Source organism: Lepus europaeus, chromosome 2 (genome assembly GCF_033115175.1).
Source record: "Lepus europaeus isolate LE1 chromosome 2, mLepTim1.pri, whole genome shotgun sequence".
NCBI classification, from domain to species: domain Eukaryota; kingdom Metazoa; phylum Chordata; class Mammalia; order Lagomorpha; family Leporidae; genus Lepus; species Lepus europaeus.
This window is the reverse complement of record NC_084828.1, coordinates 164,827,913-164,851,936: the sequence shown is the minus strand read 5'-3', so window position 1 is coordinate 164,851,936 and position 24,024 is coordinate 164,827,913. Positions and strand designations below refer to the sequence as shown.

The 24,024-nt window shown below is 37.8% G+C and overlaps 1 protein-coding gene across 1 annotated transcript in view; it reads right to left on the bottom strand.

Annotated features, from left to right (window-relative positions):
• The window catches only part of ZCWPW2 (zinc finger CW-type and PWWP domain containing 2), a 219,536-nt gene that overhangs the window by 110,464 nt on the left and 85,048 nt on the right, over positions 1-24,024 (bottom strand). The window contains exons 2-3 of the mRNA XM_062179415.1: positions 20,857-21,200; positions 13,555-13,714 (exon numbers count right to left, since the gene is read on the bottom strand). Of these exons, the coding sequence (XP_062035399.1) occupies positions 13,555-13,714; positions 20,857-21,140 (444 nt within the window). The 5' untranslated portion in view covers positions 21,141-21,200. The remainder of the gene's footprint in view (positions 1-13,554; positions 13,715-20,856; positions 21,201-24,024) is intronic.

Here is a 24,024-nt window from a genome sequence, read left to right as displayed (position 1 = left end):
AAAGGAGAAAAATAAGCTAGTGAATTAAAATGCACATATATCGACAATACAGTATAAAATACAAAAGAACCAATCACTCTAGTTAAAGATGGATATGTGAAAGGAAATGCTGATGCCTGCCCTACTCCAAAAGATTTTGATTTAACTGATCCATAGAGTGGGGTTCAGATATTGCTGTGTTGTTGTTACTTTATAAATCTTCCTAATGCACAGCCAGGCTTGAGAAATACTAATGTAAATCATGTAATCCATTAGGCTAAAAAATAAACTTTTAAATTGTGGGTTCTGTAGACATATATGTAATAAATATAAAATAAAAACTATTTATACTAATGAGGAAAAACTGTCATGTATCAGCTACCTAACAAAAAGCCTTGTAGTTCATGCTCATGTCTACTTTCTCCAAGTAATTGCAAGAGTGACATGAATTTGGAATACATATTTTTTCCAGTTTTATTACTGTGATAAAACACACATAATATAAAATGTACCATTTCAGCCATTTTTAAATGTTTATTTATTTTTATGTATTCAAAAGGCAGAGGAACAGAAAGAGAGGATGGAGGGAGTCAGGGTGAGAAGGAGAGAGGGAAAGAAAGAGAGGGAGGGAGGGAGGAGAGAGGGTGTATGTGTGTGTGTGTGTGCTTGTATGTGTGTGTGGTGGGGAGACAGAAAGGAGGGAAAGAGAAAGAGAATCCTCTTCCATCTAATGGCTCACTCCCCAAATGACTAGAGCAGCCAGAGACTCAATTCTCCCAGTTGGGTGTCAGAGACCACCTGAGCCATCATCTGCCAGTGGGTGGAAGATCTAATTCTGCCACTCTATCAAGTAAAGGAATAAATAAATGAATCTCTTTACAAAAAGAATATTTTTTTGTAAAAAATAGTATTTTCATGGGTACTGTGTTGAATATGTAGATCACTTTGGGTAATAGAGATATTTTAACAATATTGTGTTTTCCAATCCACGAACATAAGATGTCATTCATTTTTGTGCATCTTCAATTTCTTTCGTCAGTATATGTCACACCAATTTTGCAACAGTACTTTGTAAATTTCAGACCACTGGTTAAATTTATTCTGAAGAATTTAATTTTTTTGGTAGTTATTGTGACTGGGATTACCCTTATAATTTCTTTCTCAATGAGTTCATTATTGGTACATGAAAATGCCACTGACTTCTGTGTGTTGGTTTTGTATGCTGTGGCTTTACTGAATTCATTTATTAATTCTAAGAGTCTCTTGGTGGAGTCTTCAGGTATCTCTGTGTATGGAATTATGCCATCTGCAAACAGGGATAATTTGACTTCCCTGTTCCTATTTGTATGTCTTTTTATTTGTTTCTCTTGCTTAGTGGCTCTGATAAAAAGTTCCACACCTATACTGAATAAGAGTAATGAAAGTGGATACCCTTCTCTGGTTCCAGACATTAGAGGAAATGTTTTGAGCTTTCTTGTATGTTTATTATGTTTAGGTATATACCTAATTTGTTCATGGTTTTTTTGTGAAGGTATGTTGAGTTTTATTGAATGCTTTTTCTGTGTCTATTGAGATAATCATAAGATTTTTATCCCTGATTCTCTGGATATGACATATTATGTTTATTGATGTGCATATGTTGAACCATCCTTGCATCCCTGGAATAAAACCAACCTGACTGTGATGAATTATATTTCTGATGTGTTGTTAGTTTCTATTTGTTTAGTATTTTGTTGAGAATAATCGCATCTATGTTCATCAGGGATATTGGTCTATAGTTTTCTTTTTTTGTTGTGTCTTTGTATGATTCTGGCTTTGCAGAATATATTTGGAAAAGTTCTCTCCCCTCCCCCTTCCCTTCCAACTTTTTTAGAATAGCTTGGGAGGAGCTGAAATTATTTCTTCCTTAACAGTTTGGTAGAACTCAGCAGTGAAGCCAATGGGCTTTTCTTTGTCAGGAGACTTTTGGTTCCTGATTCAATCTCATTACTCATTATTGATCTGTTTGGATTTCCAATGTCTTCATGGCACAATTTAAGTAAATTATCCAGAAATTAATCTATTTCTTGCAGGGTGTCTGATTTGTTGGCATTTAGTGTTTCAAAATGGAGGCATCATGTTGCCTTGATTTGTTATACTTTCTGTGTCACCATGTTGTTATTTGTATATCTGGTGGATTAGTTGTTTCTATCACTTTTAATAACTTTCTTGTAATACAGCTTTTTCTTAAAGTTGTATCTTCAGGTGTCAGTTTGATGGGCTCTTTTAGCTATATTTCCATTGGAGGCTACAGTATATAGTCCCCTTGTATCCTCTGCTACAACTGATGGCAGTAACAGTGGGTCATGGAGTGCTCCTCTCAGACCCAGCAAGGGTTTGTGGATCACAGTAGCAGAGTGTGAAGTAGGGTCTGAGGTCAAGATCAGTGGCTCTCTTGGGTTGTGGGAATATGTTTTCAGAGTTCTGAAGGGGTTGTATGAGTACCTGAATTGGCAGGGGCATGGTTAGGACTCTGAGAGTCACAACCCAAAGTATAGATGGGGTGGGCAAGTCCCTGTAGTGACCATTTTGGGTTTCAATGCAATATTTTGGTGCCTACCTACCTTATCTTCCTCCAAGAAGATAACTACTCTTTATATGCTATTCTTTCTGCAGCTAGGGGAGGAATGGAGTGAGCAGTCCTCTATCCACCTACACCTCAATGCTCAATCACCCTTGACAAGCCCCTACAATACAACTTTAGCACACAGCCAAGGCACACTTTGCTATGGGCTGGCTACCTGATACTCAGGTGGGTTTGCAGCCTGAGGCTGATGCAATGAATGACAGGAGGTGCTGGCCAGGATACAAAACCATTTGATTGGTGCCATAGTTGACCACATGTGATCATAGAAATTCCACAGGATCCATTCCCAGGCATTGATGTACGGATGATGGCCATTTGTATCTGGTCAATGAGAGTATTAGAGTATTACAGATGCAAGATGCAGACCTATGATCACTCCCTGTGGGAGTGATCATGTTCTTCACTGTCTATCCATGGTTGGGGATGGGATGGTGAAGGCAATCCCTTGTTTTGAAGGTCTAGGGCTTTGTACCTTCTCCTAGTTGCATACCAAGACTGTGAGACCCTGGAGTGATACAGGCAGAGACACTCATCTTTGTGCTTTAACTGGTTCTAGATCTCACTGTGGCAGCCCCAGTTCTAGGCTTTCACACAAGGCCCAAAGTTCAGTTTCCCACCCTACACTCTCATGTCTGCAGTCTTGTTCCTTCTGCTGGAGGTTGGGGAAGGAGTAGTGAAAGAGTCTCTTGGCTTCCCAGGCTGACATTAAGTGGATTGTACTTGTGTCATACAGTCATTGGGGGTCTACAAAGTCTCAGGGTATACACTAGGCCTCCATGACACAGTGATATAAACTGAAACAATCCCATCTCTTGCTGTGCAGGGTTCTGCTTGATGCTGGCACTGAGCTTCAAGGCAAAGCCCTAGCTCACTTTTTAACCCTACTTCCTAATAGCTGAAGTCTTGCTCTGCTGTCTTTCAGAAATTGGAAGGGCGGTAGAGGTAGTCTTCTTGACCAAAGGCTCAGTCAGCAGAACTGGCCTGGAAGCAGAAGCAGAAGCAGAAGCCATGCAACTCTGTTCAACTCTACTTTCACTGTAGCAATATGGGTACTGGGTTTCAAGTCCAAGGTATGAACTTTATCATTTTCCCTCCCCCAAGTGGGAGGTTTCTCTGTCTATGTTGTGCTACTTGGAGCTCAGAGAGAGATGACACGACAACTCTTTCCTTTCTTCCTTCTTCATTGTGTCTTTTCTTATTATTAAACAAAAATCAGGCACTGTGGTCTATCATCTGACTTAGCTGGCTCTTGTGAAGGTGACTGATATGTGAATAGCTGTTCAAATTTGGGTCTTGTGGGGAGTTTGCTGGAGCATCTTACGAAAGTAGCTGTCATCTTGTGATCTAGCAGATCTCTTTTTTTTTAACTTTTATTTAATAAATATAAATTTCAAAAGTACAACTTTTGGATTATAGCAGCTTCCCCCCCCCCGATAATCTCCCTCCCACCTGCAACCATCCCATCTCCCACTCCCTCTCCCATCCCATTCACATCAAGATTCATTTTCAATCATCTTTATATATAGAAGATCAATTCAGTATATACTAAGTAAAGATATCAACAGTTTGCACCCACACAGAAACACAAAGTATAAAGTACTGTTTGAGTACTAGTTATACCGTTAATTCACATAGTACAACACATTAAGGACAGAGATCCTACATGGGGAGTTGGTGCACAGTGACTGCTGTTGTTGATTTAACAACTGACACTCTTATTTATGAGGTCAGTAATCACCTGAGGTTCTTGTCATGAGTTGCCAAGGCTGTGGAAGCCTCTTGAGTTCACCAACTCTGATCTTATTTAGACAAGGCCATAGTCAAAGTGAAAGTTCTCTCCTCCCTTCAGAGAAAGGTACCTCCTTCTTTGATGGCCCATTCTTCCTGCTGGGTTCTCACTCACAGAGATCTTTCATTTAGTTTTTTTTTTTTTTCCACAGTGTCTTGGCTTTCCATGCCTGAAATACTCTCATGGGCTTCAGCCCTTAAGATCTCTGTTTTTTGTTTGGAGAGTTTAATCCATCCACATTTAAAGTGGCCACAAATAAGGAGGGGTTTACTTCTATTATTTTCCTATTTGTTTTCTACATACCTTATAGTATTTTTTGTCTTTCCTTTCCTGCATTACTATCTTTTTTTGTATTTAGCTGTTCTCCTTTATAGCAAAACATTTAAATATCTCCCTCATTCTCTTTGGAATACATTTTATAGTTATTTTATTTGTGGTTAAGATGAGGAACACATTTAAAATTATGAAGTTATAACACTCTAATGTGAATTTATACTAACATCTTTGACAACATAAAAAATTGCAACATCTCTGTCTCCACCCTTTTCAGTTGTTGATGCCACAAAACTATATGTTTATGCACATTTTCTCCAAAACATAAACTAATAATTATCCTAAGTACATTAGTCTCAAATGAATTTAGAAAAGGAAATAATAATATGGAGTTATAAACCATGGGTTATGATAATACTAGCTTTAGCCTTATAGTTGCTTTTAAAAAGAAAGTATTAGTCTCTTAAATCATGTGGGATACAAAAAGTGAAATAAAAACTGTCAGTACAGTAACATTAGTTTTTGCATTTGCCCACATATTTAGCTTCAGTGAAATTTTTATTTCTTCATATCACTTCAAATTACTTTCTAGTGTCCTTTTCATTTCATACTTCAGAACTCCCTTAAGTGTTTTACACAGGGTAGGTAATGAACCCTTCACCTTTTTATTACCTAGGAGGGTCTTAATTTCACTTTCATTTTTGAAGGACAGTTTTTGCCAGATATAGGACTGTTCGCTGACATTTTTTCCTAGTACTTTGAATATATTGACCCATTATCTTCTGGCCCCCAAATCTTGTGAAAAATCTGATAATATTCTTATTGATGATTCCCCATCAAAATGTTTCTTCTCTCTTACAGCTTCTAAGACTTTTTGTCTCTTGAAAGTTTCATTATAATGTGTTGTAGTGTGGATTTTTTTGTGTTCATTCTATTTAGAGTTTATTGAACTTCTTAGATGTGTATATTCCTATCTTTCATCAAACTTGGATGGTTTTCATTCTTTCATTTTTGTAAACATCTATTTTATTTATTTGAAAGGCAGAATTAGAGAGAGAGAGGGAGAGACACACAGAGAGAGATCTTCTATCCACTGGTTCACTCCCCAAATGGCCACAGTGAGTTGGGGTTGGACCAGGCAAAAGCCATGAGCCAGTAGCTTCATCCAGGTCTCTCACTGAGTATAGGTTTCCAAGCTCTTAGGCCATTCTCTGCTGCTTTCCCAGGTATATTATCAGGAAGCAGGATAGTAAGTGGAGCAGTCAAAACTTGAACCAGTGCCTAAATGGGATGCTGGCCTTGCAGGCAGTGGCTTAACCCTCTATGCCACAACACCAGTCCCCCATTATTTATTCAGATACTCCCTCTTTTCCTTTTTCCTTCTGGAACACTCACATTGTGTACATTGCTCTGCTTGATGGTGTCCTATGGGTTCCTCACAGTCTGTTCACTTTTTATTCCTTGTGTTCAGGCTTACAAATTTCCAGAGTTCTATCTGAACTTTGCAGATTCTTTCTTCTGCCTGCCCAAATATGTTTTTAGATCCATACAGTGAATTTGTTATTTCAGTTATTGTACTTTTGTACCTAGGAATTTCTTTTTGGTGTTCTATGTTTTCTCTTTCCTTATTGATATTTCTACTTCATTCACCCATCATTTTCTAAACTCTTTACATCTTCCTTTAGTTCTTTAAACATCTTTAAAGTATTTGTTTTAAAGTCTTTACCTGGTAGATATGCAATCCTTTTTAAGATTTATTTATTTATTTAGAGAGAGTTACAGAGAGAGGGAGAGAGAGAGAGATCTTCCACCTGCTGTTCACTCCCCAAATGCCCACAATGGCTAGAGCTGGGATAGGCCAAAGCCAGAGCTAGGAGTGTCATGTGAGTCTCCCATGTGGATAGCAGCAGTCAAAACACTTGGACCATTTTCTTCTGCTTTCCAAGGCACATCAACAGGAAGCTGGATTGGAAGTGCAGCAGCCGGGGCATGAACTGTCATCCATATGGGAAGTTGGCATTATAAGTGGCAGCTTTACCTGCTATGCCACAATGCCAGCCCATCTGCAACCTTGGGGACAATTTCTGTTGGATTTATATATTTCTGTTGCATGAGACATATTTTCCCATTTTTCTATAGGCTTTGTGATTTTTTTTTTATTACTGTTGAAAAAACATTTGAGGCCAATAATGTAGTAACTGAAAATCTGAGTCTCTGCCTTCTCCAGGATTTGCTAGTTTTGTTTCTGTTTGTGTATATTAATTTTGCTTAGTTTTTATTTTTGTAAGCTGGCTTTGTGCCAAGGGTCAGTCTGAAGTGTAACTGTAGGTCTTTTTCTTAGGTCTTTTCTGAGTTTTTACCTTTCCCTTGGCATATGCAGTCATTTTCTAATTTCCTTCATATATGCAATTGCATTCAAATGTTCCAGTCTTTAATGTCTAACTCACAAAAGAGGAGAAGAGAAAAATAAAGACACAGAGGAGAAAGGGTACTAGTCTTTAAATCCAATGGTAGTCCCTTCAGCTGAAGGGAGAAGAGTTGCAAACTTGGAAGGAAGTTCAAAAATGCTGCCCTTCTCTTTGTACATCTCTGATAATTAACAGCAATCAGTAATTAGAGGACAGATTCCCCATATTTAGAGGACAGGGTCTTTTCTGCACACAGTAGCTCCTGCAAGCAGTGTGTAAGCTGTTCAAGGAAGTGTACACAGCTGCCTTCCAAGGGCTGGGGGTGAGGGATAATCAGTATCTGCTATGGTGCTAAAAGCTGAACTTGACTGAAATTAACCATACTCCATAGCCCAAGCCTTCCAAAGTTGTTACTTTTCAACAGATTCCAGAGTTCCAAAGTAAGTATGACCAGATGTATTCTGTCAGTGTTTGTTGTCTACATTGTGAGACAGATTCTTGGCACTTCCTACTTCATTGTCTTCTCAGAATATTCTCTCTGAACACTTTTAAGAAAATTAATTTCTTGGCTGGCACTGCGGCGTAGCAGGTAAAACTGCTGCCTCCAGTGTTGGCATCCCATATAGGAGCCGGTTCTAGTCCCGGTTACTCCACTTCTGATCCAGCTCTCTGCTATGGCCTGGGAAAGCAGTAGAAGACGGCCCAAGTATTTGGGCCCCTGCACCCATGTGGTAGACCCGGAAGATGCTCCTGGCTCCTGGCTTCAGATTGGTGCAACTCTTGCCATTGCAGTCAATTGGGGAATGAACCAGTGGATGGAAGACCTCGCTCTCTCTACCTCTCCTTCTCTCTCTGTTTAACTCTGACTGAAATAAATAAATAAATCTTTAAAAAAAGAAAATTCATTTCTTTAAATGAGGAGAGAAGGAAAGCAATTTTTATAGCTATTGATTTAAAAAGAAAATATATGAATAAACCATTATAAATTACAAATCAACATTCTAAATATTACCTTCAACTTTTTTCTGAAGTGCAACTCAGTATATTAATGAGTAACTCTATTTATTGAGGGAGAACCTTATCATTTATATGAATAGAGAGTGACTGAGTACAGTTGTACTTTCAACAATAAAATTGGTGAGGTCCCATAAACATATCAACAAAGAGGAACTGATTACTTAAAAAAACTTGATTAAACTGAAAGAGAAAATTTACAATTCTCATAATATAAAACTAAAGCAAACGCATGTAATACAGATCTGTCTTTCCAGAAAGGTTTACTACTCTCTCACCTTAACATATGTACTGCAGAATGTATAAAGTTCATGTCCTGTGAAAATTCTGAATTATTATTTAATTAATTGCTAAACTAAGTTTACACAAATTAGGAGAAAGTGATCTGCAAATTATGTGTAAGGTATGATTTAATCACCTATAGTCAATGAGAACTCTATATGCCTATTATTCTTTGTCTTATTTTAGAAAAAGTGATGTAATAACTTGTACAATTTACACCCCCCCTTTGCCCCTCCTAGAAAAAGTTGCATGAAAGTCTACATTGTCTGCTATATGTTATTTTTGTGGTCTTTATTTTCTGGGAGTAGAAGGTGTACATTTCATGAGGAGATCATTGTGGTATAGTGTAGACACAGAGTTTGAGGATCTGGAACCCTAGGAAACAGAGGAGCATAAAAGGTTGAATCTCTTAGAGCTGTAGGGACCAAAACAGTAGCTTAGGAATTAATACTCTTCCCATCTCCAATAGACAGTAAAATCTTGGCTTTCAAACAATTTCAATATCACCTTTTCTACCTTGGTTGTCAAACACTTCCTGGGTTGAGCTCCTAACCTTATTTCTTGAGTAGATTGAGGCTATGTGACTTTAATGATCTCAGAGTTTCCCATTCTAGGCAAATGTAGATGCTTAGCCAGCCAGGAGTAGGGAGTTAGGCATGGATCAGCTAAATTTGAGGAAAAGGAGGACTAAAGCTCCAACCTTGAATGAAGAGACCTACAGAACATGGCATCCCTGTTTTGTCAACAAGTAAAGAAAAACAACAGGAAAAGAGAAAGAGAAAAGGAGAGAAGGGCCAGCATGGTGGCGTAGCAGGTAAAGCCTGCTCCTGAGAAGCTAACATTGGATATGGGCACCAACCTGCTCCACTTTTAATCAAGCTCCCTGCTAATGAGCCTGTGAAAGCAGCCAAAGATAGCCCAAGTACTTGGGCCCCTGCACCCACATGGGAGACCACGGTGAAGCTCCTGGCTCTGGCTTTAGCCTAGCTCAGCTCTGGCCATTGTGGCCATCTGGGAAGTAAACCAGTGAATAGATGATCTCTCTCCCTGTCTCTCCCTCTCTCTCCCTGTAAATATGAATTTCAAATAAATAAATAAATAAATCTTAAAAAAACAAACAAAGGAGAGAAGCAGTGCCTGTAGATAGGGGTCCTCAATGACTGTTCAGAGAGCCTGCCCACAGCCTGAGAGCACCCAGTGAATTTGCCTCATGCAGCACAAGGCTAGTTGGGGAAATAAAGTAAGCAAAATGAAAAACAAATGCCTCTCTTTTTTCCCTTGTGCTCATCTTTCAATATGGATCTGCTCGAGCAGCCCTGAACACCTGGTCTTTGTGCAAGGATTTCTAGCTTGTACGAATGCCTCAATAGGTAAAAAGTCTGGCTTTCTTCTGCATCAGACTTTTTCTGTATCTGAAGGGTTAATGATACACTTACTGGAATCAGACTACACAAATTCATCTTGAGTTCACTCGAATCCTGAGAGTAACACTGATTTAGGCAATGTGAAATGCTCTTGATGGGGCTGGCCTTGTGACACAGTGTTATGTGCACTCACAGTGGCTGCCAGTGTGTCCCCCAGCTCCTCCACTTCTGCTAATGCAGTGGATGCAGCTAAGTAGTGGATGACTGGCCCACATATTTGGTTTTCTGCTATCCATGCAGCAGACCTGAAGGTAGTTCCTGGCTCCCGGCTTTAATTTGGCCCAGTCTTGGCTGTTGTGGGCATGGGTAGTGAACTGGTAGGTGGAAGGTGTGTCTTACTAACTATCTCTCTTTCTCTCTCTCTCCTCCCTCAGTCACTTCATCTTTGCAATAAATAAATAAATCTGTATCAATATAAAATGCACTTTGATTTTGGTACTTGTACTTAAATATGCTTTCTTACGAATGCCTTTCTCTTTACCACATTGTTAAATATCTAAAATCCTAAGGTCAGTTTCATGAACAGCTAGAAGTTTCCTCTGCACTTTAGAAAGGAGGGGGGCAGAAGAAACACTCCTTCATGGATTTTGTGGTTGCCAGCAGAAGAGTTTAGAACACACATAAAATAGCAGAGCAGAGAATATGCCTGACATAAAGATGATTGGTTAACAGCTATCATGAAATATATGCTGTGGTATATTCCATACTGAAATTTTTTTTTTTTTGCTAAAAATAACTTTCCTTCCAGCCACTTTCAAACTGAACAGTACAAAAATACCATGTAGGGGCCGGTGTTGTACCACAGAGGAGTAGGCTGCCACGTTTGACACCTGCATCCCATATGGGCAACGATTCGAGTCCCGGCTGCTCCACTCCCAACCTAGCTCCCTGCTAATGCACCTGGGAAAACAGGAGAGAACTGCAAAGTACCTTAGCCCCTGCACTCCTGTGGGAGATCTGGATGGAGTTACTGGCTCCTTTCCTCAGCTTGGCACAGCCTTGGCCATGGCAGCCATTTGGGGAAAGAACCAAAAGATGGAAGATCTCTTTCTTGCCCTTTCTCTGTAACTGCCTTTCAAGTAAATTAATAAAACATAAATTTTTAAAAGAAAATACTATTTATGCCAAAGATAAAATAAAAATCTTATTACTTCAAATTTCCAAAGATTAATTTTATCATGGATTAGATTGTATGTTTTAAATAGGCACACATTTATATGCATAACTGAATATGTGTACTACTCACTATGTAAGAGAAAGCATTTAAATTGAGTCAACACTTATCCACATTTGTAAAAAATAGTTATTTATTATTTGAGAGGCAGTGAGAGACAGAGCAACAAAGACAGAGAGATAGAAAGTGAGACAGACAGACACAGAGAGAGCTGCAATCTGCGGGCTCACTCCTGAAATGTCACAACAGCTAGGCATTTCAATCCATGTATCTGACCTGGGCGTCAGGAACTCAATTACCTGAGACACGGCCAATGCCTCCCAGGGTATGAACTAATGTGAAGATGAGTCACATTTTGTGTGTGTGTGTTTATTAATATTTTATTGGTGACAAAGCGCTTAAAACAAATTGACCAGCCGGCGCCGTGGCTTAACAGGCTAATCCTCCGCCTTGAGGCGCCGGCACACCGGGTTCTAGTCCTGGTTGGGGCACCGGATTCTATCCCAGTTGCCTCTCTTCCGGGCCAGCTCTCTGCTATGGCCAGGGAGTGCAGTGGAGGATGGCCCAAGTCCTTGGGCCCTGCACCCGCATGGGAGACCAGGAGAAGCACCTGGCTCCTGGCTTCGGATCAGCGAGATGCGCCGGCCACAGCGGCCATTGGAGGGTGAACCAAAGGCAAAAGGAAGACCTTTCTCTCTGTCTCTCTCTCTCACTATCCACTCTGCCTGTCCAAAAAAAAAAAAAAAAAAAAAAAAAGACCAAAAATCAAGTTACATTGCCTTGGTATGGATGCTCCTCGATTTGGAAACCTCAGAGTAATGGCTGCGGGCAAGGAAGGGGCACCGGCTCCCTGCAGCGCTGGGAATCAACAGGTCCTCACCTGGCCCCCACACAAGGCGGAGCTCGGGGCTGGGGGGTCCAGTGAGGGCCATCGACAATGGGGTTTGGAGTGGGGGCGGGCCAGGAGTTTGGATCAGGCAGTAAGAGCCCTCAGCTGGGGGGTGGGCAGCAAGACCACTGCTCCAGCCGCCGGGGACCAGCCTCCTCCCAGCCCCTAGCAATGTGCACTGCCCCACAAAGCCCACCCCGGGCAGGCGGGGACCCTGTTGCCACGACGCCTGCGCCACCCTATCGGGGGCGCTCCCCCCACCACCACCACGCAGTCCCGGCCCAGGCCCCCAGGACTCAAACTCTGATGTGGGAGAGGGTTTCCCAAACCACTAGGATAAATGCATATTTCAAGTATCCACATTTTTTTTTTTTTTACATGCAGAGTGGGCAGTGAGAGAGAGAGAGACAGAGAGAAAGGTCTTCCTTTGCCGTTGGTTCACCCACAATGGCGCTGCTGCCAGTACACTGCGCTGATCTGAAGCCAGGAGCCAGGTGCTTCCTCCTGTTCTCCCATATGGGTGCAGGGCCCAAGGACTTGGGCCATCCTCCACTGCACTCCCGGGCCATAGCAGAGAGCTGGTCTGGAAGAGGAGCAACTGGGACAGAATCCGGCACCCGATGGGGACTAGAATCCAGTGTGCTGGCACCACAGGCAGAGGATTAGCCTGTTGAGCCACGGCACCAGCCAGGTATCCACATCTCTGACACCTACTTTTTTTTTTTAATTCAGGTTTTTAAAAACAATATGGTTCAAAATGAAAAGTTTCATTATTATAATAAATATGCAGATAACTGAATTGATTTACGCTTATTAAATCAAACCTTTGGAAATGAATCTAGTTCAGTTAACTTATTCTCATCAATCTGAGAATCCAATCTATTCACTAATTGTACTGTGGGATTTAAAGTTTAGAATGAATTTTAAAAAATATACTGAAATAGTTAGTATAGTGAAATATTCCATTTGAAATTTGAAAAGATGTTTGCATTCCATAATTACTTTTCCCTGTGAGCTAGGGGTACAACTTAAAGAGAATTAAAAACTTACCAACTGATAATCTTAAAATCATTTCAAAGAGCAATTAGGTAAAACCTTCAATTGATTTTTCTATATTGCCATTAGAAAAATAAAATTTAACACTCCTACAGCATTTCTGTATTTATATTTTCTTTGAAAAAGGCACTTTAAAATACAAATACTAGCCGGTGCCGTGGCTTAACAGGCTAATCCTCTGCCTTGAGGCGCCGGCACACCGGGTTCTAGTCCTGGTCGGGGCACCGGATTCTGTCCCAGTTGCCCCTCTTCCAGGCCAGCTCTCTGCTGTGGCCAGGGAGTGCAGTGGAGGATGGCCCAAGTACTTGGGCCCTGCACCCCATGGGAGACCAGGAGAAGCACCTGGCTCCTGCCATTGGAACAGCGCGGTGCGCCGGCCGCAACGCGCCTACCGCGGCGGCCATTGGAGGGTGAACCAGCGGAAAAAAGGAAGACCTTTCTCTCTGTCTCCCTCTACTGTCCACTCTGCCTGTCCAAAAAAAAAAAAATACAAACATTTGAATTAAGGCAAATCATATACATTATTTTGCTAATGTTTTTCTAATAATAAACAATAATATACTTTTTGAGAGCAGAGATGAATGCGAATATAATTACAAACAAGTGCAAGAATAATAAAGTTTGATATTACTGTACTTACCTTTAGAGTGATACTACAATGTCCAACAAGTGTTGCATTTATCCATGATCTTGAATGAGGATCACCGAGGAATTCTATATGGTATCGTTCAACATTTCCATCTAAGTCGTAAGTTACGTATTTCCCTTTAAGAGGATCAGGGCAAAGTATCCCTGGCCAACTTTCAAAAGAAAAACATTTTTTAATTATTATGATGCTTTCTAACAGCAGAGATCAACACTTCTAAAGGCAGACACATCTGTCACACTCATATATTAAATTTCTTCCTTTGAATTTTAATGACTTTTTTCACAAAGCATAAATATATTCCTACTTATATCTCCTAACAGTAGGATACTCATTTGACACAAGTAATTAAGTTTTATCTTTATAGTTATAGAAAATTTGAAATAGTAACAAAATCTAAGATACAGATAGATAGAAATGGAAAAAATATAAAAGAATGCTTCATGGTCATTTGGTTACATTGGTAGGAAAGATAAAAGAAAAAATGATTCACTAGATTCATGTTAGGGTTGAATTAACTCTAACCAAAATGTTAACACACTGGCATGGTCTCTTAAAAGTAGTATTTCCTGGGGCCGGCAACTGTGGCATGATAGGTTAATCCTCCACCTGCACCGGTATCCCACTTGGGCACTGGTTTTAGTCCCAGCTGCTGCTCTTTTATCCAGCTCTCTGTTAAGGCATGGAAAAGCAGTAGAAGATGGCCTAAGTCCATGGGTCCAAGCACCCACTTGGGAGACCCAGAGGAAGCACCTGGCTCCTGGCTTCGGATTGGCGAAGCTCCAGCTGTTGCGGCCATCTGGGGAGGGAACCATCGGATGGAAGACCTCTCTGTCTTAACCTCTCTCTGTAACTCTTTCAAATAAATTAAATAAATCTTTTAAAAAAAAAAGAAAATAGGAGTTTTATACACTAATAGTAACATTGCTTATAGAGAATTCAAAAGAGAAATTTCATTCACACTAGATATCAGAAACATTAAATATTTAATAATAAGTTTAACCAAAGAAGTGAAAGATTTCTACAATGAAAAAAATTAAAATACATATGAAAGAAATCTCAAAAACACACACACAAAAAGGAAAGATTCTTGCTTAAAGCTTGAAAAACTAAATATCATTAAAATGTTCTAATTACTTAAATCAATCTACAGATTCAGTACAATCTCTTTTTTATTTCAATACAATCTCTATCAAAATAGCAGTTACATTATTTACAGAATTAGAAAAAAGATCATCGTCATATGGAACCACAAAAGACCCAATGTAGCCAAAGTAATCTTTGGGGGGGGCGGAAATCAAGCTGGTGGTATCACAATACCTGACTTCAAAGCATACTAAAAATCTAAAGGTATAGTTGTAGAGAACATAGCTTCTGCCAAAGCACCCTCAGTGAGGATACATCCTTCCAGCCTGGGGTGCAGCCACAGAATATGGGGAACAAGGTTTCTTCCAGAGCACCTTCAGTGAGAACACATCCTCCTGGATACAGAGTATGACTGCAGAAACTGATTAAGGATAGTACATGACCTACTAACAAGAAGAGCATTGAGCCCTTATGGTAATGTTGGCTCCCACAAGGACATGCAGCTGCTCCCCAGACATGCTTATCTAATGTCTTGCTAAACATGTTTCAAAGAAATCTTAGAGTTATATGAGCATGCAAATGTGTTGTATGAATGGCTGTTGTAATCACGGTCAATAAAGAAATATACTGGGATTGTCTGGTGGTGCTTTTCAGAGGAAGAGTTCCAGTGTCCTATCTGTCCTTTGCTTGCAACCCCTCCTCAACATATAGTAATTTAAAAAGCATGGTACTTGTATAAAAACCAACACATAGATAAATGTAATAGTATAGAGAGCTCAGAACTTAATCTGCAAACATACAATCTTCTGAATTTTTTACTAAAGTGCCAAGAATATTCATTGGAGAAAGAATAGTCTTTTCAATAAGCAGGGCTGGCAAACCTGGATGTATACATATGGAAGAATAAAATTAGATAAGATATCTGTCATCATAAAGAAAAATCAGTTCAAGGTGGATCAAAGGACTAAATAACACATGCAACTGTGGAAGAAAATTGAGGAGAAATACTTAGAGTCATTTGTGTAGGCAATGATTTTTCAGATAAGATCCCAAAAGCACAAGCAGCAAAATGAGACAAATAGGACCATATCAAACTAAAGCTTCTTCACACCAAAGGAAACAGTCAATAGAGTGAAGAGACATCTGACTAAAGGGAGAAAATATTTACAAACCACTTCTCTGACAAAGGATTCATACGTAGAATATATCAGGAGTTTAAAAAACTCAATAACCAAAACATCAACCATTCCAGTTAAGAAATGAGTAAGGGACCTGAATAGACTGTTCTTCAAAGGATAAATGCAAATGACCAACAAATATATGAAAAATAATGCTAGCCAATAGAGAAATATGTATCAAAACCAATGAGATAACGTCACCCCTGTCAGAATGCTTATTATCACACAGACAAAATTAACAAATGCCGACAAGGATGTGTAGAAAGGGTAATTGTTTCACACTGTTGGTGGGAATGTAATTAGTAAAACCACTGTGGAAAACAATACACAATCTCTTATAAAACTAGAAAAAGAATTTCCATGTGATCCATCTATTCCACTACTGGGTATATATTCAAAAGACATGAAATTTTTGTATCAAAGAGATACCTGCTCTGCCATATTATCACAACACTGTTCTCAGTAGCCAAGATACAGGATGAACTAAGGTAGCTCTCATCAGGTGAGTGGATAAAGCAAAAACAGTATATATATGTACACAATGAAATATTCACCTATGAAAAAGAATGAAATCCGATCAATTGAAGAAAAATAGATGGAACTGGAGGACATCAGGCTGAGTGAAATAAACAGAAAAAAAAAAGATAAATACCACATTTTCTCTGGTATGCAGGAGCTAAAAAGAAATCTAAACACAGACTGATAAATACCAGAGGCAGGGAGGGATGAAAGAAGTATGGATTAAAAAAATAAAATACATCAGTGAAATACCTAATAAAATTACCAATGATATTGTTCATAGAACTATAAAAAAAATCCTAAAATTCACACAGAACTAAAAAACAAAACTGAAATATTCAAAGTAATCTTGAGTGAGAAAATCAAAGGAGGAGAAATTAAATGACCTGACTTCCAAATATACAACAAAATTATAGTAATCAAATTCAGCATGATACTTGCATAAAAGCATATACATAGTCCAAGGGAAGAGAATTAGACAGCCTAGACATAAATATATCTATATTAGGTGCCAAAAAATGCACTGGAGAAAGACAGTCTTTTCAATAAATGTTACTTGGAAATTGGAATAGGAGACTAAATATAAAGATACTAAAGAGACTGAAACCCTATTTCTGCCATTTACAGCAATCAACTCAAAGTGTATTAATTACTTAACTAGTATCCGAAACTATGAAACTACTAAAATAAAACATGGGGGCAATATTTCAGGAAGTTAGAATAGGCAAGGATTTTATTAAAAAGCAGAGGCAACAAAAGTAAAAATAGAGAAATGAAATTTCATCATAGTAAATAGCTTCTATACAGCAAAGGAAACAATAAGAGAATGAAGAGACAAAGTACAGAATAAGAGAAAATATTTGCTGATAATACATCTAACAAAGGGTTAATAACCAGACTGTATAAGAATCTCAATAATTCAATAGAATTGATAAAATAGATAAAAATATAATTTAAAATGGGCAATAGATCTAAATCAACATTTTTTTCAAGGAAAGACATATAGATGGTCAGCATGTACATGAAAATATGCTCAACATTACAAATAATTAGGAAAATTCAAATTAAATCCATAATGAAATATTACCTCACTCCAGTTTAAATGGCTATTATTGAAAAGACAAAAGATAACTAGTATTGATGAAGACGTGTAGAAAAGGGAACACTTGCACACTGTTGGTAGAAATTTTAAATTACTAGAAAACAATTTGAAGGTTCCTCAAAAAATTATGATTACTTTAAGATCTAACAATTTCATTAATGAGTATATATATATACATATATATATACAAGGCAAATGAAACCTTTGTCATAGAGAAATCTGCACTCCATGTTTATTGCCACTTTCTTTATTCATAATGGCCAAGAAATAGAAACAAACTAACTATCCATCAATTGATGAATGGATAAAGAATATATGGTACATATACAAGATGAAGTATTGTTTAGTCATTAAAAAGCTGAAATCTTGTCACTTGTAACAAAAGGATGGAACTGGAGGTAATTATGTTAAGTGAAATAAGTCAGGTGCAGAAAGACAAGTCCTACATGATTTCACATGTGGAATCTAAGAGAGTTGACCTTATATAAGTTGGGAGTAGCCTCTGGTTACAAGACTGGGGAGAACAGGTAGAGAGGGGAATAGAGAAAGATGATTAGCAGGAACTAGTTATAGTCCTATAGGAGAAAGAGGTTCTGGGATTTTAATGCAGAGTAGAGTAACTATAGATAATGTATTCTCCCTACATATTTTTTCTTTAAATTAAAAGAAAAAATTCTGAAAGTTTTCACAATAAAAGGTTATAAATACTTAAGGGGATTATTATGTTTATCCCGATTTAAACATTATACAATCTATGTACATATCAGGCCGGCGTCGTGGCTCAATAGGCTAATCCTCCGCCTGCGGCACCGGCACACCAGGTTCTAGTCCTGGTCGGGGCACTGGATTCTGTCCCAGTGGCTCCTCTTCCAGTCCAGCTCTCTGCTGTGGCCCAGGAGTGCAGTGGAGGATGACCCAAGTGCTTGGGCCCTGCACCCACATAGGAGACCAGGGGGAAGCACCTGGCTCCTGGCTTTGGATCAACGTGGTGCGCCAGCCGCAGCACGCCGGCCATAGCGGCCATTGGAGGGTGAACCAACAGTAAAGGAAGACCTTTCTCTCTGTCTCTCTCTCTCACTGTCCACTCTGCCTGTCAAAAAATTTTTAAAAAATTTTTTAAAAATCTATGTATATATCAAAACATTACATTATACTCCATAAATATGTACACTTTTAAATATCAGTTGAAAAATCTTTAACAAAGGAAAAACAGAAAATGTATAAAACAAAGAGTGAACCCAAATGTAAACCATGGACTTGGTTGATAGTGATGTATGACTGTAGTTCACAGATCATAACAAATGTACCATACTGGCACAGGATATTGATGGTGAGTGAAGCTACTAAGTGTTTGTGTGTGTGTGTTTGTGTGTGTGTGTTTGCTGGACAGAATCTATGGAAATTCTGTACTTTCTTTGAATCCAAAGATGGCTGAAAAAATAAAGTCTATTAAGTTAAAAAATTAAACAAATAAAAATTCACAATAAAAGTGAGGGGAGGGGGAATATCCAGGAAATTTCAGAAAACAAGCTCATATGTTTGATACTTAGAAAAAACATAAAAAGACCTCTAGGGTTATGTATTAGGGAAAAAAGCTTTTAAAAATATATTCTGAAACTCCTGGTTCTAGACAAAATAGAGTAATTTCTCTATATTCTTCCCCCTAGGTATACCTAACAATCCTAGATATTACATATAAAATACACACCAGAAAACTCAGAAAGGTAAAGAGAAGAAAATAGGCCAGCTAGGCCCTTGAGACGTGAAGAATGACTTGACATTGAATTCTTTGGGCTTTGTTTTTGCCTCATATTCCTAGACTTAGTGCAAATAAAGTTAGCAGGCAAGAAATACTATGGGTACAAACAAACTCTGTTTAGCCTAAGAACCAAGTTAGAGGGCAGTCTAGCAAGACAGATATCTTTTAGAAAACAATTGCTCTATCTAGGCAAATATCATACACACACACAAACTACGGCCTTCACACCTATCCCCATCAGCAAAAGTCAGTGTTAAGCAGAACTCAAACTACCCAGTAGTAATGTAGCACTCTCTCCCTACCTTCTCATTTGGTGGAAGAGGGGACTATGGGAAAGCTTGGATTTTTGCCACTTATCAATGCTAACAAGATCCTCCCTCTACTGTATCAATGGAGGTTAGCTGGAATGAATAATAAGACACCCTACCCATCCAGTCAGTACTGAGGTCATCTAAGCCCTCACCCCTACCCAGCAGTAATGAAGATTACCTTTCCCTTAATCAGTGGAAGCTGGGTGAGGATCCTATACTTCCACTCCAACCCAGCAGTGCCAAAGAGGTGTTCTCCATATCCCTCTGGTACAGCAGCAAAAACAACTTCCTAAACAGATTTAACTGGATATGAGAGTAAACTTAAAGATAGGGAAAGAGGAATGATAAAATATAAGCAACAGAGGGGAAATGGACTAAAAAAAAAAAAAACTTATTCTAACTTCCTTTTCCTTTCTCAAACATCAGGGACTCATTTCATGTAAAAGTACACAATAAGAAAGAATCATACTAGAATCTAATACAAAGTTATTATAGTAAAAAAGGAGTAACATCCCTACCAAAAAAAATTGATAGATTACTAGAGTCATGGTCTTAAAAGAGATCAAAATTGCACCTGAGATTTCAAATCAAGTTAATGGAAATTAATAATGTGCATAATGAAAAAGTATAAATTAGAACTAGAAAAGCTAAGTAAGTGATTAAAGATTTTAAAAGCAAAGTAACAAAACAATATCTAAAAATGGCTGCAACGGCCAGAGCAGCACTGATCTGAGGCCAGGAGCCAGGAGCACCCTCCAGGTCTCCCACGTGAGTGCAGGATCCCGAGGACCTGGACCATCCTCCACTGCTATCCCAGGCCATAGCAGAGAACTGGATCTGAAGAGGAGCAGTTGGGACTAGAACTGGTGCCCATATGGGATGCTGGTACTTCAGGCCAGGGCTTTAACCTGCTGCGCCACAGCAACGGCCCCTAAAAATCCACTTCTAAATAACCCATTTCAAAGAAGAATTCACAAAGAAAACTAGAAAGTATTTCAAATTGAATATTGGAGCATGTAATATCAAAATTTGTGATATCTGGCTAAAGCAGTACTCATAAATTTATGGTTGCAACTGCCTATTTATGGAAGGAAAAAAAAAAGATTTGAATTCAGGTAGCCAAGTTCCCAATTTAAGAAACTGCAAAAAGAATGAATTAAACTTAAAGAAGTAGGGGATCAAATAAATACATAGGAGATCAGAAATAAATACATAGGAAAGTATGTATATGATTCAAGAATCATTGATTCTTGAAAAGATTCTTGAAAAAAATTTTAAAAATTCAGAAACAAAGCATGATTACATCCCCAACAGTTTATTATAAAACAACACAAACCTTACCTTGGCCAATTCCTTAATTTTACCAAAACAAGGCTTCCAAGAGGGAGCTGTGAATAGACTATCTTAAATCCACTTTGATGAAGCTGAGACTCTTCAGGAAAATCTTCTTCAGAAATAGAGCACTTGTTATATCTTGTATCAGTGTTCATGAAGCAATACCAAGGTTCATTGTGATCAACTCTGGCTGCATCCTCACTTGACAACAATCTCCACTTCAAACAACTTTCATTTTCACACTGAACCCATATTTTGTTTACGTACATGTTTTCCACTGAAGAATCCATTGCACTGGTAAGATATTCAATTATCTTACCATCTAATTTTTTTCCATAAATGCATTTAATCTGGAAAATAAGAAAGAGTAAAATAAAAGAATAAAGATTCAAGAGTATAAGAAAAGAAATTTCAAACCAAAATTAGAGAAATTTTGATGCTGTCTTTGCCAATTCCCTCTCTGTCCAACAAAGATTATACATGAGTATGTTGGACAAGTTATGTTTCTACCCACACAGAAAGAAAGGAGCAAAATAGAAATATTAATCAATCTGAACCAAAAAAAAAACAAACAACCAAGAAATGTAAAATGCAGCAGAAGAGAAGCAGCAGTTAGCTGTAATTCTTGTTATCATAAAACACACACCTCCTAGATGTAGTTGCAAATAGTTAAGCTTTATTAAATGCTGACTATGCACCAATTATTATGCTAAGTACTTTATGTGCACAGCTCATAGTCTTCCCAACAGCTTATTATGCTTGTTTCCACAAAGAAAAAAAGAAAGAAGCTAAAAAAATAAATTTTTATGAGGTCCCAGAGGTAGTACAACAAAAAGTTGATATTTAAATGGAGGAATTTGTTTCTAAATTCTATGATCTTACACATTAGATATAGTACCTCTTGAGTATATATACAGTGAAACTTGAAGATTCATGATTTTACTAAATCTCAGAAAAAATGAAATGTAGCAAAATATTTTACCATATAAACATTTGAAATTTCTTTTAAAATGTTAAAGCAAATTTTTCTTTTTATAGTTTTGCCTTTTATCCATTATTAATTCAAATTTTTCTCAGCTTTTTTATTATAAAATTTTAACAATACAAATTAGAATTACATGATTAAGTTCTAAAATTTCAGCCTCAATAATAATAGCAATTTAATTAATGTAATTAAAATATAAGTAAATCTAATTATCAGCAACTTATTTTGCAATGCAAAGCCTATTATTTAAAAAGCTATTTGATATACCATATTCGTGTTTAGGAAAACATTAAAAGTATCAGCATCATTTAAAGAAGGCTTTAATTTATTAGTTAATCACATATTTATAAACTACTTACTTTCATTTGTCATATACCAGGGCCACTGAAAATTGATTTAAGAATTTGACAATATGCTTTAATAGTATCATAGTTCACAATTTTTAATCTATTAAGCTAACTCATGTGAATGTGTCCAAAGAAAAAGAACTTAAAGGAGACCAACATATTTATACAAAGATTAAAAAATATTCACTACAGCACTGTCAATCGATTGAAAAAGTAGAGAAATCTAAACACAAGAAGAGTAAAATATAGCAGAAGAGAAATATAAAATTGGCTAATTATATTTATATTTTAAAAATATGACTAAATTTTTAACTGGTAGGAAAATTTATAACGAGGAAAACTACACTGTGGATTGCAAGTGAAGTATATAGACTTTTTTTCTACTTTCTGGATTATCATAAAGTAGGGCAAAAGTGGTTGAATTAAGATTTGGGAGCCAGATTATGTGGGTGGCTCTGCTATTCATTAGGTAAACGTCCTTAAGCAAGTCATTTAGCTTTGCTGGACCCTCATTTTACATTTGGTGTACCTTCCTCTGTGTAAGAGTATGTGCCTAATAACTGTCTTTATTTTCAATACTTACACATCATCTTACTATGCTAGCTAGGGCAGATACAAGTCATGATAATAACATCTTTTTCATATTTTAAAGAGAAGGCTTCTAGTATATGAATACTAAGTCTAATGTTGGTAGCACTTTATTGTGGGAATGAATAGTGTTACGAAAAACTTCTTCCTTCAATTAACAGTTTGCTAAAAGGATTTTTCTACTGTTATCCAGGAAGTGCAGTTAAATTTCATTGAATGCTTTCCTGCATATATTGAGATGAATATAAGGTGTTCCAAGATGTTTTAAAATTGAATATGTTGTATTAATGGATTTATGAATGATAAACCATATGTTTATTCTGGGTAAATCCTACCTAGTCATGTCTTATGAATTTTTTTCTTTAAAAATACTGTTATATTCCATTTATTAAGAATTATTTTAGATTATTCATATGTGCATATGAAATATTCCTCTATTATTTTCATTTGTCCTTTTGTCTTTCGTTTTGATATCAAGCTTGTAGTTGTCTTGGAGATTTCAAGATGGCCAGGTAGAGGTGCTGTGTTACCTGCTTCTTCCATAGAGAATAACCAAAACAAAAAGCTGTATTTTGAGGTGAATGCCCAAGGCAGAACATCAGAACTCAGCAAGGGAGACATAGGACTCCCGCATGAGACAGAAACATGGGCTGGCAGCATAGAGGAACAAAGCAAACTGGCAATCACAACCATAGTCTTATGGCTGATGGGAAATCTCCATTGCAGGTGAAAAGGTAAATAAGAGAGCCTCAGCAGAGTCACACAGATGGCACTACTACAGGGATCCACAATCATAATAGGGTTGGAGTCCAGGAAGGGCAGCTACCTGGAAAATGCAATGTAGCTTTGCTTCAGAGAAGGAATTGACCATAGCTCCCCACCACCCCAGTGAAGAATTTAGTAACTCAAATAAAAAAATATGGTTAAAAGCCTCAACATCAAACTATATCAAGGGAAATATCCCAGAATATAAAATTTTTTAAAAAGAAAAGGAAACTAGCACAACATCTGAGATCTTTGGGATACCAATAAATGAACAATTATTTGAATTTTGGGAATCCCCAGAGGAGTAGGAAAAGGGGAAAGGCATAGAGAAACCTAGTCAATATAATAATAGCTAAGAATTACTCCAATCTTGGGAGTGACATGGGAATCCAGGTGCAGGAAGCTCACAGAACACCAAATAGACATGAACAGAAAAGATCCTCAATTGACACATTATACTCAAATTGTCAAAAGTACTTCACAAGAGAT